This window comes from Oryzias latipes, chromosome 10 (genome assembly GCF_002234675.1).
Source record: "Oryzias latipes chromosome 10, ASM223467v1".
Lineage (NCBI taxonomy): Eukaryota > Metazoa > Chordata > Actinopteri > Beloniformes > Adrianichthyidae > Oryzias > Oryzias latipes.
Window position 1 is genome coordinate 16,117,101 of NC_019868.2, and position 18,236 is coordinate 16,135,336.

At 40.9% G+C, this 18,236-nt stretch overlaps 1 protein-coding gene across 1 annotated transcript in view; it reads left to right on the forward strand.

The window, feature by feature from the left end:
- The first annotated feature begins 1,165 nt into the window (after positions 1–1,165).
- LOC105354907 overlaps positions 1,166–18,236 on the forward strand; it is a 40,313-nt gene continuing 23,242 nt past the window's right edge. The window contains exon 1 of the mRNA XM_023959209.1: positions 1,166–1,229. Coding sequence (XP_023814977.1) covers positions 1,181–1,229 — 49 coding nt within the window. The 5' untranslated portion in view covers positions 1,166–1,180. The remainder of the gene's footprint in view (positions 1,230–18,236) is intronic.

The window sequence follows — 18,236 nt, forward strand, 5'->3', positions numbered from 1 at the left end:
TCAAAATCCTTTCAGAAGCAGTTTGTTTTTGCAATTCTTATGTTGATAGTTCATGACTGCACAGTTTGTGTGAAACTTTATTTCATTCAGTTTGATGATATCCTTCATCCATCTCTTTTCTAGACTCGGTTAATCCTGTATTGGGGTCAAAATGATGCCTAACCAGCTACTGGACAACCGACAGGTACACACTGGATGATTTGGCAGTCCATCGGAAGGCGGAACTTTGTCCCATTTAGAAACTTGCCCTTTAATCTTTGCTGTTACTCAACTTTTAATTTGTTAAAGATCAAGTGTGCACTTCTGATTCAACCCTCTGCTTATCAATACAGACCCCTTTTTGTTGTTTTGTTGGCCATATTATAAGGACCCCATAAAACTAAACCTGAATGACCAGAAGTGTTAACATGTGTCACAAAAAAGAAAAAAGTTTGATGAGGAAACAAAAGCTGCTTTTTATGAAGATGCAGATAACTTTGATCCTTTTTCAGAACCAGCAAAACATTATCTTACTTGACCTTTTGACTGAGAAAGGAAGCGGTTTGTAATTTTTTTTTTTTTCTGCACTCTTCAAGGATGTGTGTTCGCAAACAGTAAATCAAGGAGATCAATGTTTTGCCATAAGAATATGGATTAAAATGTGTATCTTTTTGTTTTTGTTACAGCAGTTTTCAATTATCAGTGTTCTTTGATTGAACATTTCATCAGACTACAGTCAGTAAAACAAAGCAAACGAGACAATTTACTCCTCTCTCTATGACGTTTTTTCCTGCAAGTTATTTTTTGTTTTCACATTATGTCCTGCTACTTTCTAACTATAGTGACTATAGTTTCTACAGTTAAATTCAAATTTTGAGGTCTCAAAAGCTGTTTTATTTTAAATATAGAATCTCTATCTCTTATCAGGATTTTTCTGCTGTCGATGAACTGGGGAGGTAAAACTCAGGTCAATCTCTTTCCTCCTGTCAGCCAACCCCCCCCCCCCCCCCCCCAAAAAAAAACAACCCCCCCCCCCAAGAAAAAACGGAATATAGCGAAAATCTGTCTGGACGCTGTGTTCACACTATCACCTCCAACAGCCTTGCTGAAAGGACTCACTGCAGATAAATATAAATAATTCTGGTTTCAGTAAAAGTCTGAGAAAAGCTTAAGGAGAGTCGACAGACTGAACTGTGCAGAAATGACAGCTGTGATGGGACTGTTGCTGATGCTGATCACAGTCACTGAAGGTGAGTTGATCATCCCATTCTTTTCTTTATTTCCATTATTAGATAACACGTTATTAATCACATTTAGTAAAAAACATTTAAAATAATGATGAACTTTTTTTATTTAAAACCACTTGCTTCCAGTCTCTTTAGGAATCTTTCTTGACCCAAACAACAAAACTCATAAAATCCAAATTAGTGGTTTGCACCAAAATCAACAAATGTATGTGCAATGTCATTACTTCTGAGTCATGACTATCTTTAATTTGTAAAACTATTGAATCATTCCCTCAACAGAAATCAAAATCATTTATTGTCATTACAATTGTAAATTGCAACAAGATCCGAGCAGCTCAAAACAGACGGAGGATGTCAGTTGTTCAAAAACGAGGTAGAGAGTGTGCTAATATATAGATGTACATGGATGCAACTGTGCAAAATGCAGTTTATAAATAGAAACTGGTAAAGGTAATGTATATAAAAAAATGAAATAGAATAAAGAAAAACAAAAATAGTACACTAAGGAGTAACAGGTAAAAGTCCAATTGCAACCAGGGTACAGAATCTGGGACTTGGGTGTGGTGTGCTTATGTTTAAAGGTGTTAAATGGGTGACAGAAAAAGCCTTGTTCTGATGGACTGTTAGCATCTGCCGGAGTTCCATCTATTATTGAAAATAATAGATCCATCTGTGTCTTTTGTTTTCCTTGTCCGAGCTTGCATCTGACTCAAAATTGTGCAACTGGAGAGCTCTAATATTGCTCGCCATTTTTGTGGCACTGGAGTGTTGGGGTTGTGAGGGGCTGTAATCCAGCGAGAGACTGTGTGAACACACGGATAATGGGAAATGGGGGCAGTCTTATTCCACTCCAAATGCTATGCCCACAATTCAGGGGCAAATTTTTAATGAGCTACTGCCTCTCTGCCAAAACTATGTCCTGGAAAATGACACAGTTTTTTAAAATTTTGGCCAAGAACAGCATAATCATGATTCCAGTATAAGACCACTGGAAAAACTTTAATAGTGGATCAAAAATATACCATCTGCTGTACTGAAGATTTTCCACAGACCTTTTCTTGATATTTGGTTTTATATAGACATAAAAAATGAAATAGACAGGTTTTTTATAGAACAGCGGTGTGATCTTTTTTTTTTCTGACTTCCAGGTGTGGTGACCCACTGTGATGGCAGACAGAGTTCAGTTCAGTGTTATGGAGCTTTGGGAGGAACTGTTTCTCTCCAACTGATGGACGACTTCTCACAAATAAAAAAAAATGAGGAAGTGGCTGATACCAAGTACATGGTTGTAATATATAGAGGAAAAGATCAAAAATATTCTCATGAAATGCAGAACAGATCTTCATTTTTTCCCAGTAATATGACAGTTTTGATCCACAATCTGAGCAGAACTGACAGTGGTGAATGCACACTTACAAGCTATAACTCAGATGGACTTCAATTATCAACCCAGACCATAGACTTGTGTGTTCAAGGTAAATGTTTTTTTCACTTTTAAAACATATTCAAACATCAGTCCTATTAGTCGGCCAGCAAGGTCAAGAGGGCAGCAGCCAAAGCAAAGGTGTGCAGATCTCCTCAAAAACTTTCTGTAGTTCAGTCAGTGGAACTCCAAGTTGCTTTCAGACTAACCAATGTCACAGAGATAGTCAAGGTGCCCCTATGTGGCACCATGTGTATACCTTTGTGACCTTGTATGGTGGTAGGGGACAGTGCCTCTGCACTGGAAAACCAGAGAAGGCTCTTCTTTTACGAGGAGATCAGCTTCCCAGGAAAAGCAATCTACAGGGTACTGAGAGGGGAGAATTAAGATAGTCGTTGAACCTCTGACTATGAAAGCAACAGTGTAGTGTAGAACGGTGTTATGCCGCCAATTCATGTATGTCGATAATTTGCAACATACCATTATATCCCAGATTGCACTGAATTTAACATCACCTAAGAACAAAAAGAACATTGGATAATATGTTTTTATGGAATTGATGATAATTCAAGCACGACGGGGATACAGTTATTTAACTGCTCTGCTCTTCATCAGAAAGATTGTGAATAAAGGTGTGTGTTCTTCTCAGCTCCTGTGTCCTCCGTCTCGCTGGTCTCTGAGTGTTTGTCTCAGGGAGAGATGAAGGTGTCTTGCTCCTCTGAGGGAGGGGATAGTCCTCAGTACAGGCGGACTCTGAATGGAAAGTCACTGACAGAAGCTGAGCTGCTTTCTGGAAACAAGCAGACAAACATCATCACTTTGAAACAACACGTCGACGTCTGGTCTGCTCCTCCTGGAACCACGTCAGCTCTGCTTCTAAAGAGATAAACATCACTAACTGTGGTGAGTTAGAGGAATAAAAACTTTGAAAAGTTGTGATTACTCTGTACATCATATACTTTGTTTTCTCACAGGTTTCATTTACATAAACTGCACCTTTAATGGGACGAAGATATCAAAGTGGGTGTTTAAGGAAAATAACACTGTGTGTTGAACCAACAACAGTCCCACCAACAGAGGCACAAAGCACTGTGGGTAAGGAGTCAGAGGACCATTATTGTCCATCCTTCACACATTTGTTAACCAATAAGTAAATGTGGACCAGCTTGAAGGTAAATCCGATTCTTCCAAATTAAAATATAATTTAGACCATATTAAAACAGTAAACAAAATTTATTAATACTCTGTAACAATGGTGTCCAGACTGCATGGTGGCATAGCGGTTAGCATCCTTGCTTTATGGAGAAGGCTCTGGTTAAAATTCCATTTGTGGCCTTTCTGTGTGGAGTTTGCATGTTTACCTCTAGTAAGTTTTGTGCAGCCACTCTGGATTCTCACAAAGTCCAAAAACATGCTTCATATGTTAACCTGGGACTCTCAGTTATCTCTTAGTGGGAAAAAAACTGGTTTGTATTGCACACAAATCTAGTCTTCCTCAATGCAGAATACTAAAAACAGAATCTCCTTTGTAATTTAAAAACTTTTCTTGGTAATGGATCTAACATATTGTGTCGTCTTTATGTCTCTAGTTCACACAGATCTGTCCGTGCTGAGATGCAGTCTGATGTTTCTGTTTTCTGTTGTGTCCTTTGTTGGAATCGGCGTCTATTTCGAGTGGAAGAAGATCAAATCTGAGAAAGCTGAACAGTTTGCTGCAAGAAACAGAAGAAAGTTTTCAGAGCATTTCTATGAAAATGAACAAGCACTGTACAGCAACATTCAACCAAAATCATGGAAACATTTCAATGGAGAAGCTTGATTTGTACGGATCATTTTGATGAAAACATATAACGTTTTCCAAACTGATTTTAGGATTGCATGATGTGGAGGAAATTACATTGATTGTAAAAAATATGCAAACAAAGACAGGCAGATCAGTCTTTCAGGCTCCTTGATGTAAAACTTGAGATGAAGCTCAGTGTGAAGTATTGTTTGTCCCCTCTGCCTTCATTACCTAGCTGTGTATTTGGACCTGAGCTTCTGTTACCTGACTCTGTGTCTGACTTTGTTTGCCTGCCACCTGCATCGACTCTCAACTGGATCTTAACTATCCCGTTTTTCCTCTGATGATCTCATGCCTGTTATTAACCCCTGCCTGTCTGAGCCTTATTTAGCTTTGTGGACTTTTAGCTGAGCTAATAATAATAATAATAATGTTAGAACATTAGAACGTGGGAAAACCTCTGCTGTAAATTTCTGTTTTGGTTTCCTTTGTTTCAATGCTTGAACCAGGTCACAACCACTGAATGTACATAGGGATTGGCCTGAAAGAACCTTCCCCTGGGGTTCAAAATAACAAGTACCTGCTGATGCCAAGAAGCCAAAATCCCATAGACTTCTATTAGGAAATAAACAGCCATTTCTCAGTAATTCTACTTGTCAGAATAATTATTCTTTTACACGTGTTTGTTAATCCTAATTTTTTTTTTTTTTTATTGTATTCAGAAAAATATTTGCAACACAAGAGGCCTTAAGATCTTAACTGTTTGCTTAGCTGTTGGATATAACAAGTTAGGGGGGAAAACAAAACACAAAACGGATCACTTTCTTTTCTTCCTCTATCTTGAGTCAGACGCTTTTTTGTTTCTCCTTTATCACACCCAAGCCTTCTCTCTTTTTAAATGCACAAAAAGTGAAGTCTTTGTCTATCTTTTGTAAAACGATGCAGCAGTTCCTCATATTGACTAGTTTCACTATCTTTGAAGTCTTTGTAAGACGTAAATCTGAAACACAGAAAAACGTCTAATTTGGTTTAAATTGTACATTTGTTTCCAGCAAACATTCTCTGACCATTTCATTCAGTTTTTATGAAGAGTAGCAATTTTAAAACACTTTATTTGTCAAACAATTGAAATTTTTTAAGAAATCCCTGATCCAAGTTAAGATACCGGTAATTGCAGAATTTGTTCCAAGCGTGTTTGCATGTCTTAAGTCGTAGATTTTATCTTTTTCTATTATCACACTGTGCTTAAAACAACATGCCAGTTAGTTTTGTTTTTTTACATCTTTCTAAATCTTTCTAAAAAGGAACACTAAAAGTGGATGCAAAACTTCATGACACTTCCTTTCTCCCTGTCAGTCTAAAAAATTTGTACAACGAACCTTTGTCCGGTCTAAGTGTTCAGACCAAAAGCCTCATTGAAAGGACTCACTGCAGATTGTCCAGAGAAAATATGAATATTTTGGATTTCAGGAAAAGTCTGATAAAAGCTTCAGCAGAATCAACAGACTGAACTGTAATTATAAAACCATTTCTTGTAAGGCTCAGTAGTGAAAGAAAGCACTTCTCAATCTTGTGTTGAGAAAACACGTTCATGCTGATGGTTAAACTGACCACTACAGAGAAATGGAAGCTGTGGTTTTAACTGTTGCTGCAATTACGTAATGTGAGCTGAAGTTTTAAAGAGTTATCTGACAGAATTAATATTTTTTTATTTCCTTAACTAAAGCTTAAAAACTGAAAACGTGTTGTCCTCATTCATCTATTTTCCAAAGCCACCTAATCCCTTTGGGGTCATGGGTCACCAGACTGTTGCAGGGTCTTTCTGTTATTAAAGACAGGAGCTGAAGGTGAAACTGTGTTCATACAGCTGATGAGTGACGTCTCAGAGACTGAAATCCTTTATGTTGTGAGACTTTTGTGTACAGCTTGTAATGTTTCGTCAGTCTTGTCTTATGTCCTGAGTTGTACATTTTCAGTCAATGTCTGTCACCTGTGTTGTCTCGTGTTGCACTTCCAGGTTTATTTTGAAACACTAACTCTCCTCTTGTTTCAGGCCTTGTTACTTCCTGCCCTTGTCTGTGCAGGTGTGACTGTTTTAGTCTTCCCTGATTGTTTCCACCTTTGTTTCCCTTCTTTATGTCTTAAATAGTCCGAGTCTCCCCTTGTCCTGTGCCAGTTTGTTTGGTTGTATCCTGTGCCATAGCCATTGCAATCAGGATAATGCTCTTGTGCAATCCTAGGCACTTTAACATTGGGAGTTGGGTCATCTAGACCAGTGTTCAACCTTTTTTTAGCCACGGCACACTTTAACCTTGACAAAAATTCCGCGGCACACCAGCATCCAAAAAAAAATAAAAAAAAGGCAGAAATTCATGGTCTGTATTGATCGACACCCCCCCCCCCCCCCCCCCCCCCCCGCAATCTCACGTGCATTTTTGTGATAATTGTGGCCGAAAAAGCAAGCAGGAAGTTGCGGCTGTTTTTTCTAAGAGATGAAATAAAAGTTAAATTAGAAAATTTAGAAACTGTTTGTTTGTTGTGGTTTCAAGACGTTTAACAAGTACCAAGGACGACTCATTGTGCGCTGGGATACTGGCCCTTTAAGCCAATGCATCATGGGAGATGTAGTGTGAAAACTGCCTAAAAAGGGCAGAAAGACTAGCGTCTCTGAGCTTCATTGTTTTGTTCACTTGTTCCACGGTCTGACACTGGACTCTGTGGAAAGCTACACCACTAAAGACGAGCTTTAGCTAGTATTTCTGTTAGAACTGAGCGACTTTATCAGCAGAATTAAGAACAAGGAAGTGAAGACCTTAAGCACTTCTGATTGGTCAGACTGATGACATGTGATTAAGCCTTCAAGAATGATTGGCGGAGACAGTTAAAGGGGCGGGACTTTTCCTTACACAGTTATAGCTGCAGGTAAATCGCGGTACCGTCATTCTTATCAAAATGTATTTAATAGAATTAAATAAACACAAAGAAAAAGTAATTTTAAGATCTTTTATATTCCTAACTACTCTGTTTTATCAGGGCCTGTTTGGATGAACACAGAGCTGATTTCCTGGAGATGGAAATTGTTTTTAGATCAGTTAAGGGCTATTTCCCACGGCACACTTGACCATCACCCACGGCACACTAGTGTGCCGCGGCACACTGGTTGAAAAACACTGATCTAGACCCACTAGACAATGCGCTGAACCTTTTTTCTTCAATGATTTGTGATCTTCACTGGTGTCCATGGATTACAAGAAATCTTTCCACCTTTATCCACCTTTGTCATGGTAGGGAGAACATGTCAATGTAAGGGTGGGGTCATCGAACATAGCACAAGGGTTAAACACTGCATCTGAGTTCTGTTCTGACACAGCTGCTCTTAATTTATGTCCATTTTCTTTAGTAAATTTTGGGTTCCATTGTGAGAACATAAGAATGTGAGTTAAACTCTCTTCTAATGTCATGCTTTGGTTTCTAGCATTTGAACTAGGTTGTGTTAAAGTGCATTATGAAGAAAAATAAAAAAATCTTAAAGAGGAAAGAAAAGCTGCTTTCGCACAGGTTCCATACACAAACATAAATGTACCTTGGTTATATGTAGTCTTTAATCTGTCTTTTTTGCAAAATCAATTGATCACTTACCGTCACTTTATTAGGTACAATTTGGTAGCAGGGTGGACCCCCTTTTGCCTTCAGAACTGCTTTAATCCTTGGCATAGATTCAATAAGGTACTGGAAACATTCCTCTGAGAATTTGGTCCATATTGACATGACAGCATCACACAGTTGCTGCAGATTTGTTGACTGCACATCCATGATGCCAATCTCCCGTTCCACCACATCCCAAAGGTTCTCTATTGGGTTGGGATCTAGTGACTCTGGAGAACATTTGAGTCCAGTGAACTCATTGTCATGTTCAAGAAACCAGTCTGACATGATTCCAGATTTATGACATGGCATAAAGCTGGAAGGGATGGACATGGTCAGCAACCATACTCAAGTAGGCTGTGACGTTGTAACCATGCTCAATTGGTGCCACCCTGAACCACTGATTCAAAGCAGGTTGGATCCATGCTTTCATGTTAAATCCAAATTCTGAGCTTACCATCCAAATGTTGCTGCAGAAATGAAGACTTATCAGACAAGACCACGTTTTTCCAATCTTTTATTGTCCAGTTTTGGTGAGTCTGTGTGAACGGTAGCCTCTGTTCTAAGTTGACAGGAGCGGCACCCGGTGTGGTCTTCTGCTGCTCTGGTCCATCTGCCTCAAGGATGGACGTGTTGTGCATTCAGAGATGCTCTTCTCCAGACCTCGGTTGTAACCAGTGGTCATTTGAGTTACTGTTGTCTATCAGCTGGAACCACACTGGCCTTTCTCCTCTGACCTCTGGCATCAAACAAGGCATTTCCACCCACAGAAGTGCCGCTAACTGGATATTTTGAAAATGAACAAACACTGTAAAGTAATTTTGAACCAAAACCATGGTAACATCCAAGAAGAAATGACCTCTATGAAATACCAATGACTGGAAATATTATGCAAGCAAATACAGGAAAATCAGTCTTTAGGTTTCTCACTGTTAAATATAAAAAAATTTCTTAGTTTTATTTTCTTTTTTTTTTTTTTAACTTGTCCTGTCCAACAGCTAGGCAAACAGATGAGAGCTGAGGGCCTCTTGTGTTGGACATATTTTATTTTAACAAGAGGGGTTATTCATCTTCAGACAAACCAAAGGTATGTCTGAATAAACCCCTTTTGTAATTGAGGCCAAACTTTATTAATTTCAATCATGTTTGAAAATCTTTGGTGTTGGACCGGACGGAAAAGGAAAGAGGGGAAGAAGAGAGAGGGACGTTAGAGAGAGGGGGGGGTAGGAGGGTGATAATCGGAGGGGAAAGGGGGTAAGACCATGAAGCAGCATAGAGCAGACAGACTTACTGGTTGTTTATCGTTACGGTACGGTTCAAATGTAGTACAAAAAGGGCGGGGCCTGTTCACACACACTCAAATATTATCAACACACCTGCTAGCCGCAAAAATGTCCACATGTCAACATGCACACAAAACAGATAGTGTTCACGAACGCATACCTATGCCTTTAAACCAACTAGTGTGAAATCTTTCATTCATTCAATCATGCAAACTATTACTGCAAAGGTGAGCCAACACCTGTGCTCAGGTGAGTGTTTATGTTCTTCTAAAATGGATGGTGGAATGTGAAAAGAAGGAGGAGGAGCGCCCAGCCACCCCCACACCCACACCCCCGCCGCAGCAGCAGCGGCAGCCGGAATTCCCCCAACGCCACACGGGAACAGGCAGGGAACAACCGCCCCCCGGGCGACCAAGACCGCCACCCAGGCCAGGGCCAGCAGGACCGCCGCGAGGCCCCCAGAGCCAGAGAGCAGGGAGGCGCAGAGGGAAAGAGAGCGCCGCCCCAGCCCAGCCAGGAAAGCAGCCCCCCGCCGCGCCGGAAGAGCCCAACGCTTAGTTTTATTTTCTTATTACTACATTTTATGTAAATATATTTGTAACTTGGAAAGCTTTTTTTATGTTTTAGAAGATGTTTTGAATGTAAAGAATGTTGATAATTCTACTCCTAATATGTTTTTTTTGTCTTTTTTTATATAGATTATCCTTTACTTGTACATATTCTGATTTCACCTTTGCTTTTGCTTCTTCGTTTTTTTTTTTCCAAAATAAAAATTATATTGAGAGAACTGCACAGTTTTCATAGAAGAAATCGTTTTTTGATTGACCCAGACCAGACAAATGCTTGATTTATTAAGTCTTTTTATTAAGTCTAGTGCTTTTCAAAAAGCCACAAAGTAAAGTCTGTATTATGGTTTCTACAACAGAAGATCACAGGTTTCAACATGTTACGATCACATGTCTGCATAAACCATTCTTTGTTTATATTTGGAGAGATATCCAGACAATATTGTTCCACATAAATACTCTTTCTGCTGCTGGAGTTTGTTTTTCTTTGTGCGGTCTGTGCTGTAAATGTGACTGCTGGGACTGAATAACTTCCTGTTGAGAATCTCTTTATGCATCCCAACAACAAACCAGTAAATAAACGGTACCAGAAATATGAGGTACCATGTAGGACATTATTCAGAATTAGCATTCATAAACACATATGAAAACTCTCACACACACTAGTGAAATGCTTGTATACATACAACTGAAAATATATTCATTCACATACACATGTGAAAATCCTCTCACACACACTACCGAAATCCTCTCACACACACTACCGAAATCCTCACACACACACAACTGAAATCCTCTCACACAAACTACCGAAATCCTCTCACACACACTACTGAAATCCTCTCACACACACTACCGAAATCCTCTCACACACACTACCGAAAATACTCTCACACACACTACCGAAAATGCTCTCACACACACTACCGAAAATGCTCTCACACACACTACCAAAATCCTCTCACACACACTACCGAAAATGCTCTCACACACACTACCGAAATCCTCTCACACACACTACCGAAAATGCTCTCACACACACTACTGAAATCCTCTCACACACACTACCGAAATCCTCTCACACACACTACCGAAAATGCTCTCACACACACTACCGAAATCCTCTCACACACACTACCGAAAATGCTCTCACACACACTACCGAAAATGCTCTCACACACACTACCGAAAATGCTCTCACACACACTACCGAAATCCTCTCACACACACTACCGAAAATGCTCTCACACACACTACTGAAATCCTCTCACACACACTACCGAAAATTCTCTCACACACACTACCGAAATCCTCTCACACACACTACCGAAAATGCTCTCACACACACTACCGAAAATGCTTTCACACACACTACCGAAATCCTCTCACACACACTACCGAAAATGCTCTCACACACACTACCGAAAATGCTCTCACACACACTACTGAAATCCTCTCACACTCACTACCGAAAATGCTCTCACACACACTACCGAAAATGCTCTCACACACACTATTGAAATCCTCTCACACTCACTACCGAAAATGCTCTCACACCACTGAAATCCTCTCACACACACTACCGAAATCCTCACACACACACTACAGAAATCCTCTCACACACACTACTGAAATCTTCTCACGCTCACTACCGAAAATCCTCTCACACACACTACTGAAAATGCTCTCACACACACTACCGAAATCCTCTCACACACACTACCGAAAATGCTCTCACACACACTACTGAAGTCCTCTCACACACACTACCGAAATCCTCTCACACACACTACATAAATCCTCTCATACACACTACCGAAAATGCTCTCAAACACACTACAGAAATCCTCTCACACACACTATCGAAAATGCTCTCACACACACTACCGAAAATGCTCTCACACACACTACCGAAAATCCTCTCACACACACTACCGAAATCCTCTCACACACACTACCGAAAATGTTCTCACACACACTATTGAAATCCTCTCACGCTCACTACCGAAAATCCTCTCACGCACACTACCGAAATCCTCTCACACACACTACCGAAATCCTCACACACACACAACTGAAATCCTCTCACACAAACTACCGAAATCCTCTCACACACACTACTGAAATCCTCTCACACACACTACCGAAATCCTCTCACACACACTACCGAAAATACTCTCACACACACTACCGAAAATGCTCTCACACACACTACCGAAAATGCTCTCACACACACTACCAAAATCCTCTCACACACACTACCGAAAATGCTCTCACACACACTACCGAAATCCTCTCACACACACTACCGAAAATGCTCTCACACACACTACTGAAATCCTCTCACACACACTACCGAAATCCTCTCACACACTACTGAAATCCTCTCACACACACTACCGAAAATGCTCTCACACACACTACCGAAATCCTCTCACACACACTACCGAAAATGCTCTCACACACACTACCGAAAATGCTTTCACACACACTACCGAAATCCTCTCACACACACTACTGAAATCCTCTCACACTCACTACCGAAAATGCTCTCACACACACTACCGAAAATGCTCTCACACACACTATTGAAATCCTCTCACACTCACTACCGAAAATGCTCTCACACCACTGAAATCCTCTCACACACACTACCGAAATCCTCACACACACACTACAGAAATCCTCTCACACACACTACTGAAATCTTCTCACGCTCACTACCGAAAATCCTCTCACACACACTACCGAAAATGCTCTCACACACACTACCGAAATCCTCTCACACACACTACCGAAAATGCTCTCACACACACTACTGAAGTCCTCTCACACACACTACCGAAATCCTCTCACACACACTACATAAATCCTCTCATACACACTACCGAAAATGCTCTCACACACACTACAGAAATCCTCTCACGCACACTACCGAAATCCTCTCACACACACTACCGAAATCCTCACACACACACAACTGAAATCCTCTCACACAAACTACCGAAATCCTCTCACACACACTACTGAAATCCTCTCACACACACTACCGAAATCTTCTCACGCTCACTACCGAAAATCCTCTCACACACACTACCGAAAATGCTCTCACACACACTATCGAAAATGCTCTCACACACACTACCGAAAATGCTCTCACACACACTACCGAAAAATCCTCTCACACACACTACCGAAATCCTCTCACACACACTACCGAAAATGTTCTCACACACACTATTGAAATCCTCTCACGCTCACTACCGAAAATCCTCTCACGCACACTACCGAAATCCTCTCACACACACTACCGAAATCCTCACACACACACAACTGAAATCCTCTCACACAAACTACCGAAATCCTCTCACACACACTACTGAAATCCTCTCACACACACTACCGAAATCCTCTCACACACACTACCGAAAATACTCTCACACACACTACCGAAAATGCTCTCACACACACTACCGAAAATGCTCTCACACACACTACCAAAATCCTCTCACACACACTACCGAAAATGCTCTCACACACACTACCGAAATCCTCTCACACACACTACCGAAAATGCTCTCACACACACTACTGAAATCCTCTCACACACACAACCGAAATCCTCTCACACACTACTGAAATCCTCTCACACACACTACCGAAAATGCTCTCACACACACTACCGAAATCCTCTCACACACACTACCGAAAATGCTCTCACACACACTACCGAAAATGCTTTCACACACACTACCGAAATCCTCTCACACACACTACTGAAATCCTCTCACACTCACTACCGAAAATGCTCTCACACACACTACCGAAAATGCTCTCACACACACTATTGAAATCCTCTCACACTCACTACCGAAAATGCTCTCACACCACTGAAATCCTCTCACACACACTACCGAAATCCTCACACACACACTACAGAAATCCTCTCACACACACTACTGAAATCTTCTCACGCTCACTACCGAAAATCCTCTCACACACACTACCGAAAATGCTCTCACACACACTACCGAAATCCTCTCACACACACTACCGAAAATGCTCTCACACACACTACTGAAGTCCTCTCACACACACTACCGAAATCCTCTCACACACACTACATAAATCCTCTCATACACACCACCGAAAATGCTCTCACACACACTACAGAAATCCTCTCACACACACTATCGAAAATGCTCTCACACACACTACCGAAATCCTCTCACACACACTACCGAAAATCCTCTCACACACACTACCGAAATCCTCTCACACACACTACCGAAAATGTTCTCACACACACTATTGAAATCCTCTCACGCTCACTACCGAAAATCCTCTCACGCACACTACCGAAAATGCTCTCACACACACTACTGAAATCCTCTCACACACACTACTGAAATCCTCTCACACACACTACTGAAATCCTCTCACACATACTTCTGAAAATTTCGATAGAAACGGAAGGCATTTCAGTAGAAACGGAAGTTGGCTGATTATCGCGAGATTTAACGGCAGTCAAAAGCGTTGCTATGGTTATGTGTATCAGCAGCCTAAAACAACTCGGACCAAAGTAAAAACTTTAAACTATAATAGATTGTTTGCACCGTTGGTCCTGATGACGTACCTGTGGAGGTATGGAAGTGCTTAGGAGAGACAGCAGTGGAATTTCTAACAAGGTTGTTCAATAGGATTTTAGAGAGTGAGAAGATGCCTGAGGAATGGAGGAGAAGCGTTCTGGTCCCGATCTTTAAAAACAAGGGTGACATGCAGAACTGCAGCAACTATAGAGGAATAAAGTTGATGAGCCACACAATGAAGCTGTGGGAAAGAGTAGTGGAAGCCAGGCTTAGGAAGAAGGTGGAGATTTGTGAGCAGCAGTATGGTTTCATGCCCCGTAAGAGCACCACTGATGCCATTTTTGCTTTGAGAATGTTGATGGAAAAGTACAGAGAAGGTCAGAAGGAGCTGCATTGTGTGTTCGTAGATTTAGAGAAGGCGTATGACAGGGTGCCGAGGGAGGAGCTGTGGTACTGTATGAGGTCGTCTGGAGTGGCAGAGAAGTATGTCAGAGTAGTTCAGGACATGTATGAGAGAAGTATGACGGTGGTGAGATGTGCTGTAGGTCAGACAGAGGAGTTCAAGGTGGAGGTGGGACTACACCAAGGATCAGCTTTGAGTCCTTTTTTGTTTGCTATGCTGATGGACAGGCTGACAGACGAGGTAAGACAGGAATCTCCCTGGACAATGATGTTTGCGGATGACATTGTAATTTGCAGTGAGAGTAGAGAGCAGGTGGAGGAACAGCTAGAGAGGTGGAGGTTTGCTCTGGAAAGAAGAGGCATGAAGGTCAGTCGTAGTAAGACAGAATACATGTGTCTGAACGAGGTGGATCAAGGTAGAAGCGTTAGGTTACAGGGGACTGAGGTGAAGAAGGTGCAGGAGTTTAAGTACTTGGGGTCAACAGTTCAGTGTGATGGGGAGTGTGGAAAAGAGGTGAAGAGGCGAGTGCAGGCAGGTTGGAGCGGTTGGAGGAAAGTGTCAGGAGTGTTGTGTGACAGAAGAGTGCCAGCAAGACTCAAAGGAAAGGTGTACAAGACAGTGGCGAGACCAGCTCTGCTCTATGGGTTAGAGACGGTAGCAATGAGACAGAGACAAGAGGCTGAGATGGAGGTAGCGGAGATGAAGATGTTGAGGTTCTCCTTAGGAGTGACCAGGTTAGACAGGATAAGGAACGAGTACATCAGAGGGACGGCTCATGTTGCCTGTGTTAGCGACAAAGTCAGAGAAGCCAGACTGAGATGGTTTGGACATGTTCAGAGGAGGGATAGTGGATATATTGGTAGAAGGATGTTGGAGATGGAGCTGCCTGGCAGGAGGGCAAGAGGACGGCCAAAGAGGAGGTATATGGATGTCTTAACAGAGGACATGAAGTTGGCTAACGTTAGGGTAGAAGATGTCCATGACAGAGTGAGGTGGAAAAGGATGATTCGCTGTGGCGACCCCTGATGGGAAAAGCCGAAAGAGAAAGAAGAAGATTGTTTGCACCTGAGGGAAAACTGGTCTGGGTGACATTTTTGTTTTTCTTTTATACATTTTTATTTTCGACTTCCAGAGTCCACTCCGCGTCATGAGCGGGGTCAGCGGACTGCTCCACCAACACATCCATCATGTTCTGAGAAAGATGTGCAGATAACACTTACAATGAACAGTCATACCTAAAGGCTTAGAAACAGGTAAACAATGCGCCTGTAATCGCAGCTACAGTTGCAAAACGTCCTGGAATCTTTTACTACCACATTATCACACTGATACGGATTATACCGTAACTGGAGATAGTACCCCGTTAACTACACAGCTGTCAAAACACGGGCTGTGTCCGAATCCCTTCCCTTATCCCTAACTACTAAAACCCTATATAGTGCAGTACTATATAGTTCTCTATAAAGTTCTCTGAATTTTGAAAGCAATGCGGACACCCATGCTCACTACTTTTTTCTTTCGGGTGTTGTTTATAAGGCGCTTGACACGAAAACAAAGCATTACCGCCACCACCTGCTCTGGAGGCAAACTACTTCTATTTAACGGGGAGAATGACACCTATTTGTCAGAGTAAAAACACAAAATATGAACATTTTACGAAGACTATTTACAAATCTGCTGTGTTCTGATCATGGAAAACGTGGCTGATTTATAAATAATTAACTTACAAACACATTGGTGTTGATTTAATGTATTTGTTCATAATTAAACCCCCAAGTTATTAGTCCATGCCAATATTTATTTTTTATTTTTGTGCCACTGAACGATTAACGGGCTCTTGTGAGGAGACATGTTTTTCTGCAGTTTTCTTACACCTTACTGAAAATGGCTTTGAATATGAATCTGTCCATGGTCCCGTTGGCAATAATTCAACCGTTTTCGTGAGATCAAACCGAAAACAAGCAGATATGCAGCAACACAGGGCGGCAAGGAGAAGCAGACGTCTCAGAAGATTTTGTCTGGATGCTCTGGCCAGATACGAACAACTTGTGAGTTAAACCCTAACCCTAACTTAAAGTTTTTTTTTAGTTAAACTTAAGCAGTTGTTGCTAATCGTGCTCAAGGTTAGAGTTTAACATTCTTTTTCCAACATTGGATTATGAGTCGTATAGTCTAATTACATGAAACACTTGTGAGTTCAAAGTTTAGTATTTTATATTCAGAGTCAAACCATATCACTTGTTTTATAAAAAAAATACTTTCATTTTTAAACATTTAAATGAAAATCCAAAAACCCGGCCCAAAAAAAACACGGGATTTTCCAGTATTCATAAATATTTCATAAACTAAAATGTAAGACATCAAAATAAATAGAAACATTCAAAAAATTACATTTAATTTCCTCAATGGAATAATTAATGTTATATCTTCGGAGTCTTCCACGTCTGAGAGGATTTCGGTAGTGTGTGTGAGAGGATTTCGGTAGTGAGTGTGAGAGGATTTCGGTAGTGTGTGTGAGAGGATTTTTTGGTAGTGTGTGTGAGAGGATTTCGGTAGTGAGTGTGAGAGGATTTCGGTAGTGTGTGTGAGAGGATTTCGGTAGTGAGTGTGAGAGGATTTTCGGTAGTGTGTGTGAGAGGAATTTGGTAGTGAGTGTGAGAGGATTTCGGTAGTGTGTGTGAGAGGATTTCGGTAGTGAGTGTGAGAGGATTTCGGTAGTGAGTGTGAGAGGATTTCGGTAGTGTGTGTGAGAGCATTTTCACATGTGTATGTGAATGAATATATTTTCAGTTGTATGTATACAAGCATTTCACTAGTGTGTGTGAGAGATTTCCTATGTGTTTATGAATGTTAATTCTGAATAATGTCCTACACGGCACCTCATACAGAAAGTTCCATGAAAGAAAGACAGGAAGTCTTGACAGAATCATTATTGTGTTTGTAGTGTGGGCGCTCTCTAGCGGTGAATTCTAATGTAAAAACTCTTCAGTTGAGCTTTTATCTCAGTTTTTTTTTCTCCTTTTCATCAAACAGATAGTTCAAAGGAATTTAAATATAAGTTCTTGTTTATAGATTCTTCTCTGCAGTTTGCCAAATGAGAAACGTGTTCATTGCCTTAACATGTGATCACACAACAGGAACAAACAAAATATAAATTTAACTTACATTTTTTTCTCGCTCCATGTTTCTAAAACAAACATGAATGCATAGAGACTTTTCTATAGCTTTTGAAAAAACATTGCACCACCTTCTCTAATTGACTATATAGTCTTTGAAGTTTTGTCAGATTGATGTATCTCTAAGTGAAAACTAAGTCCA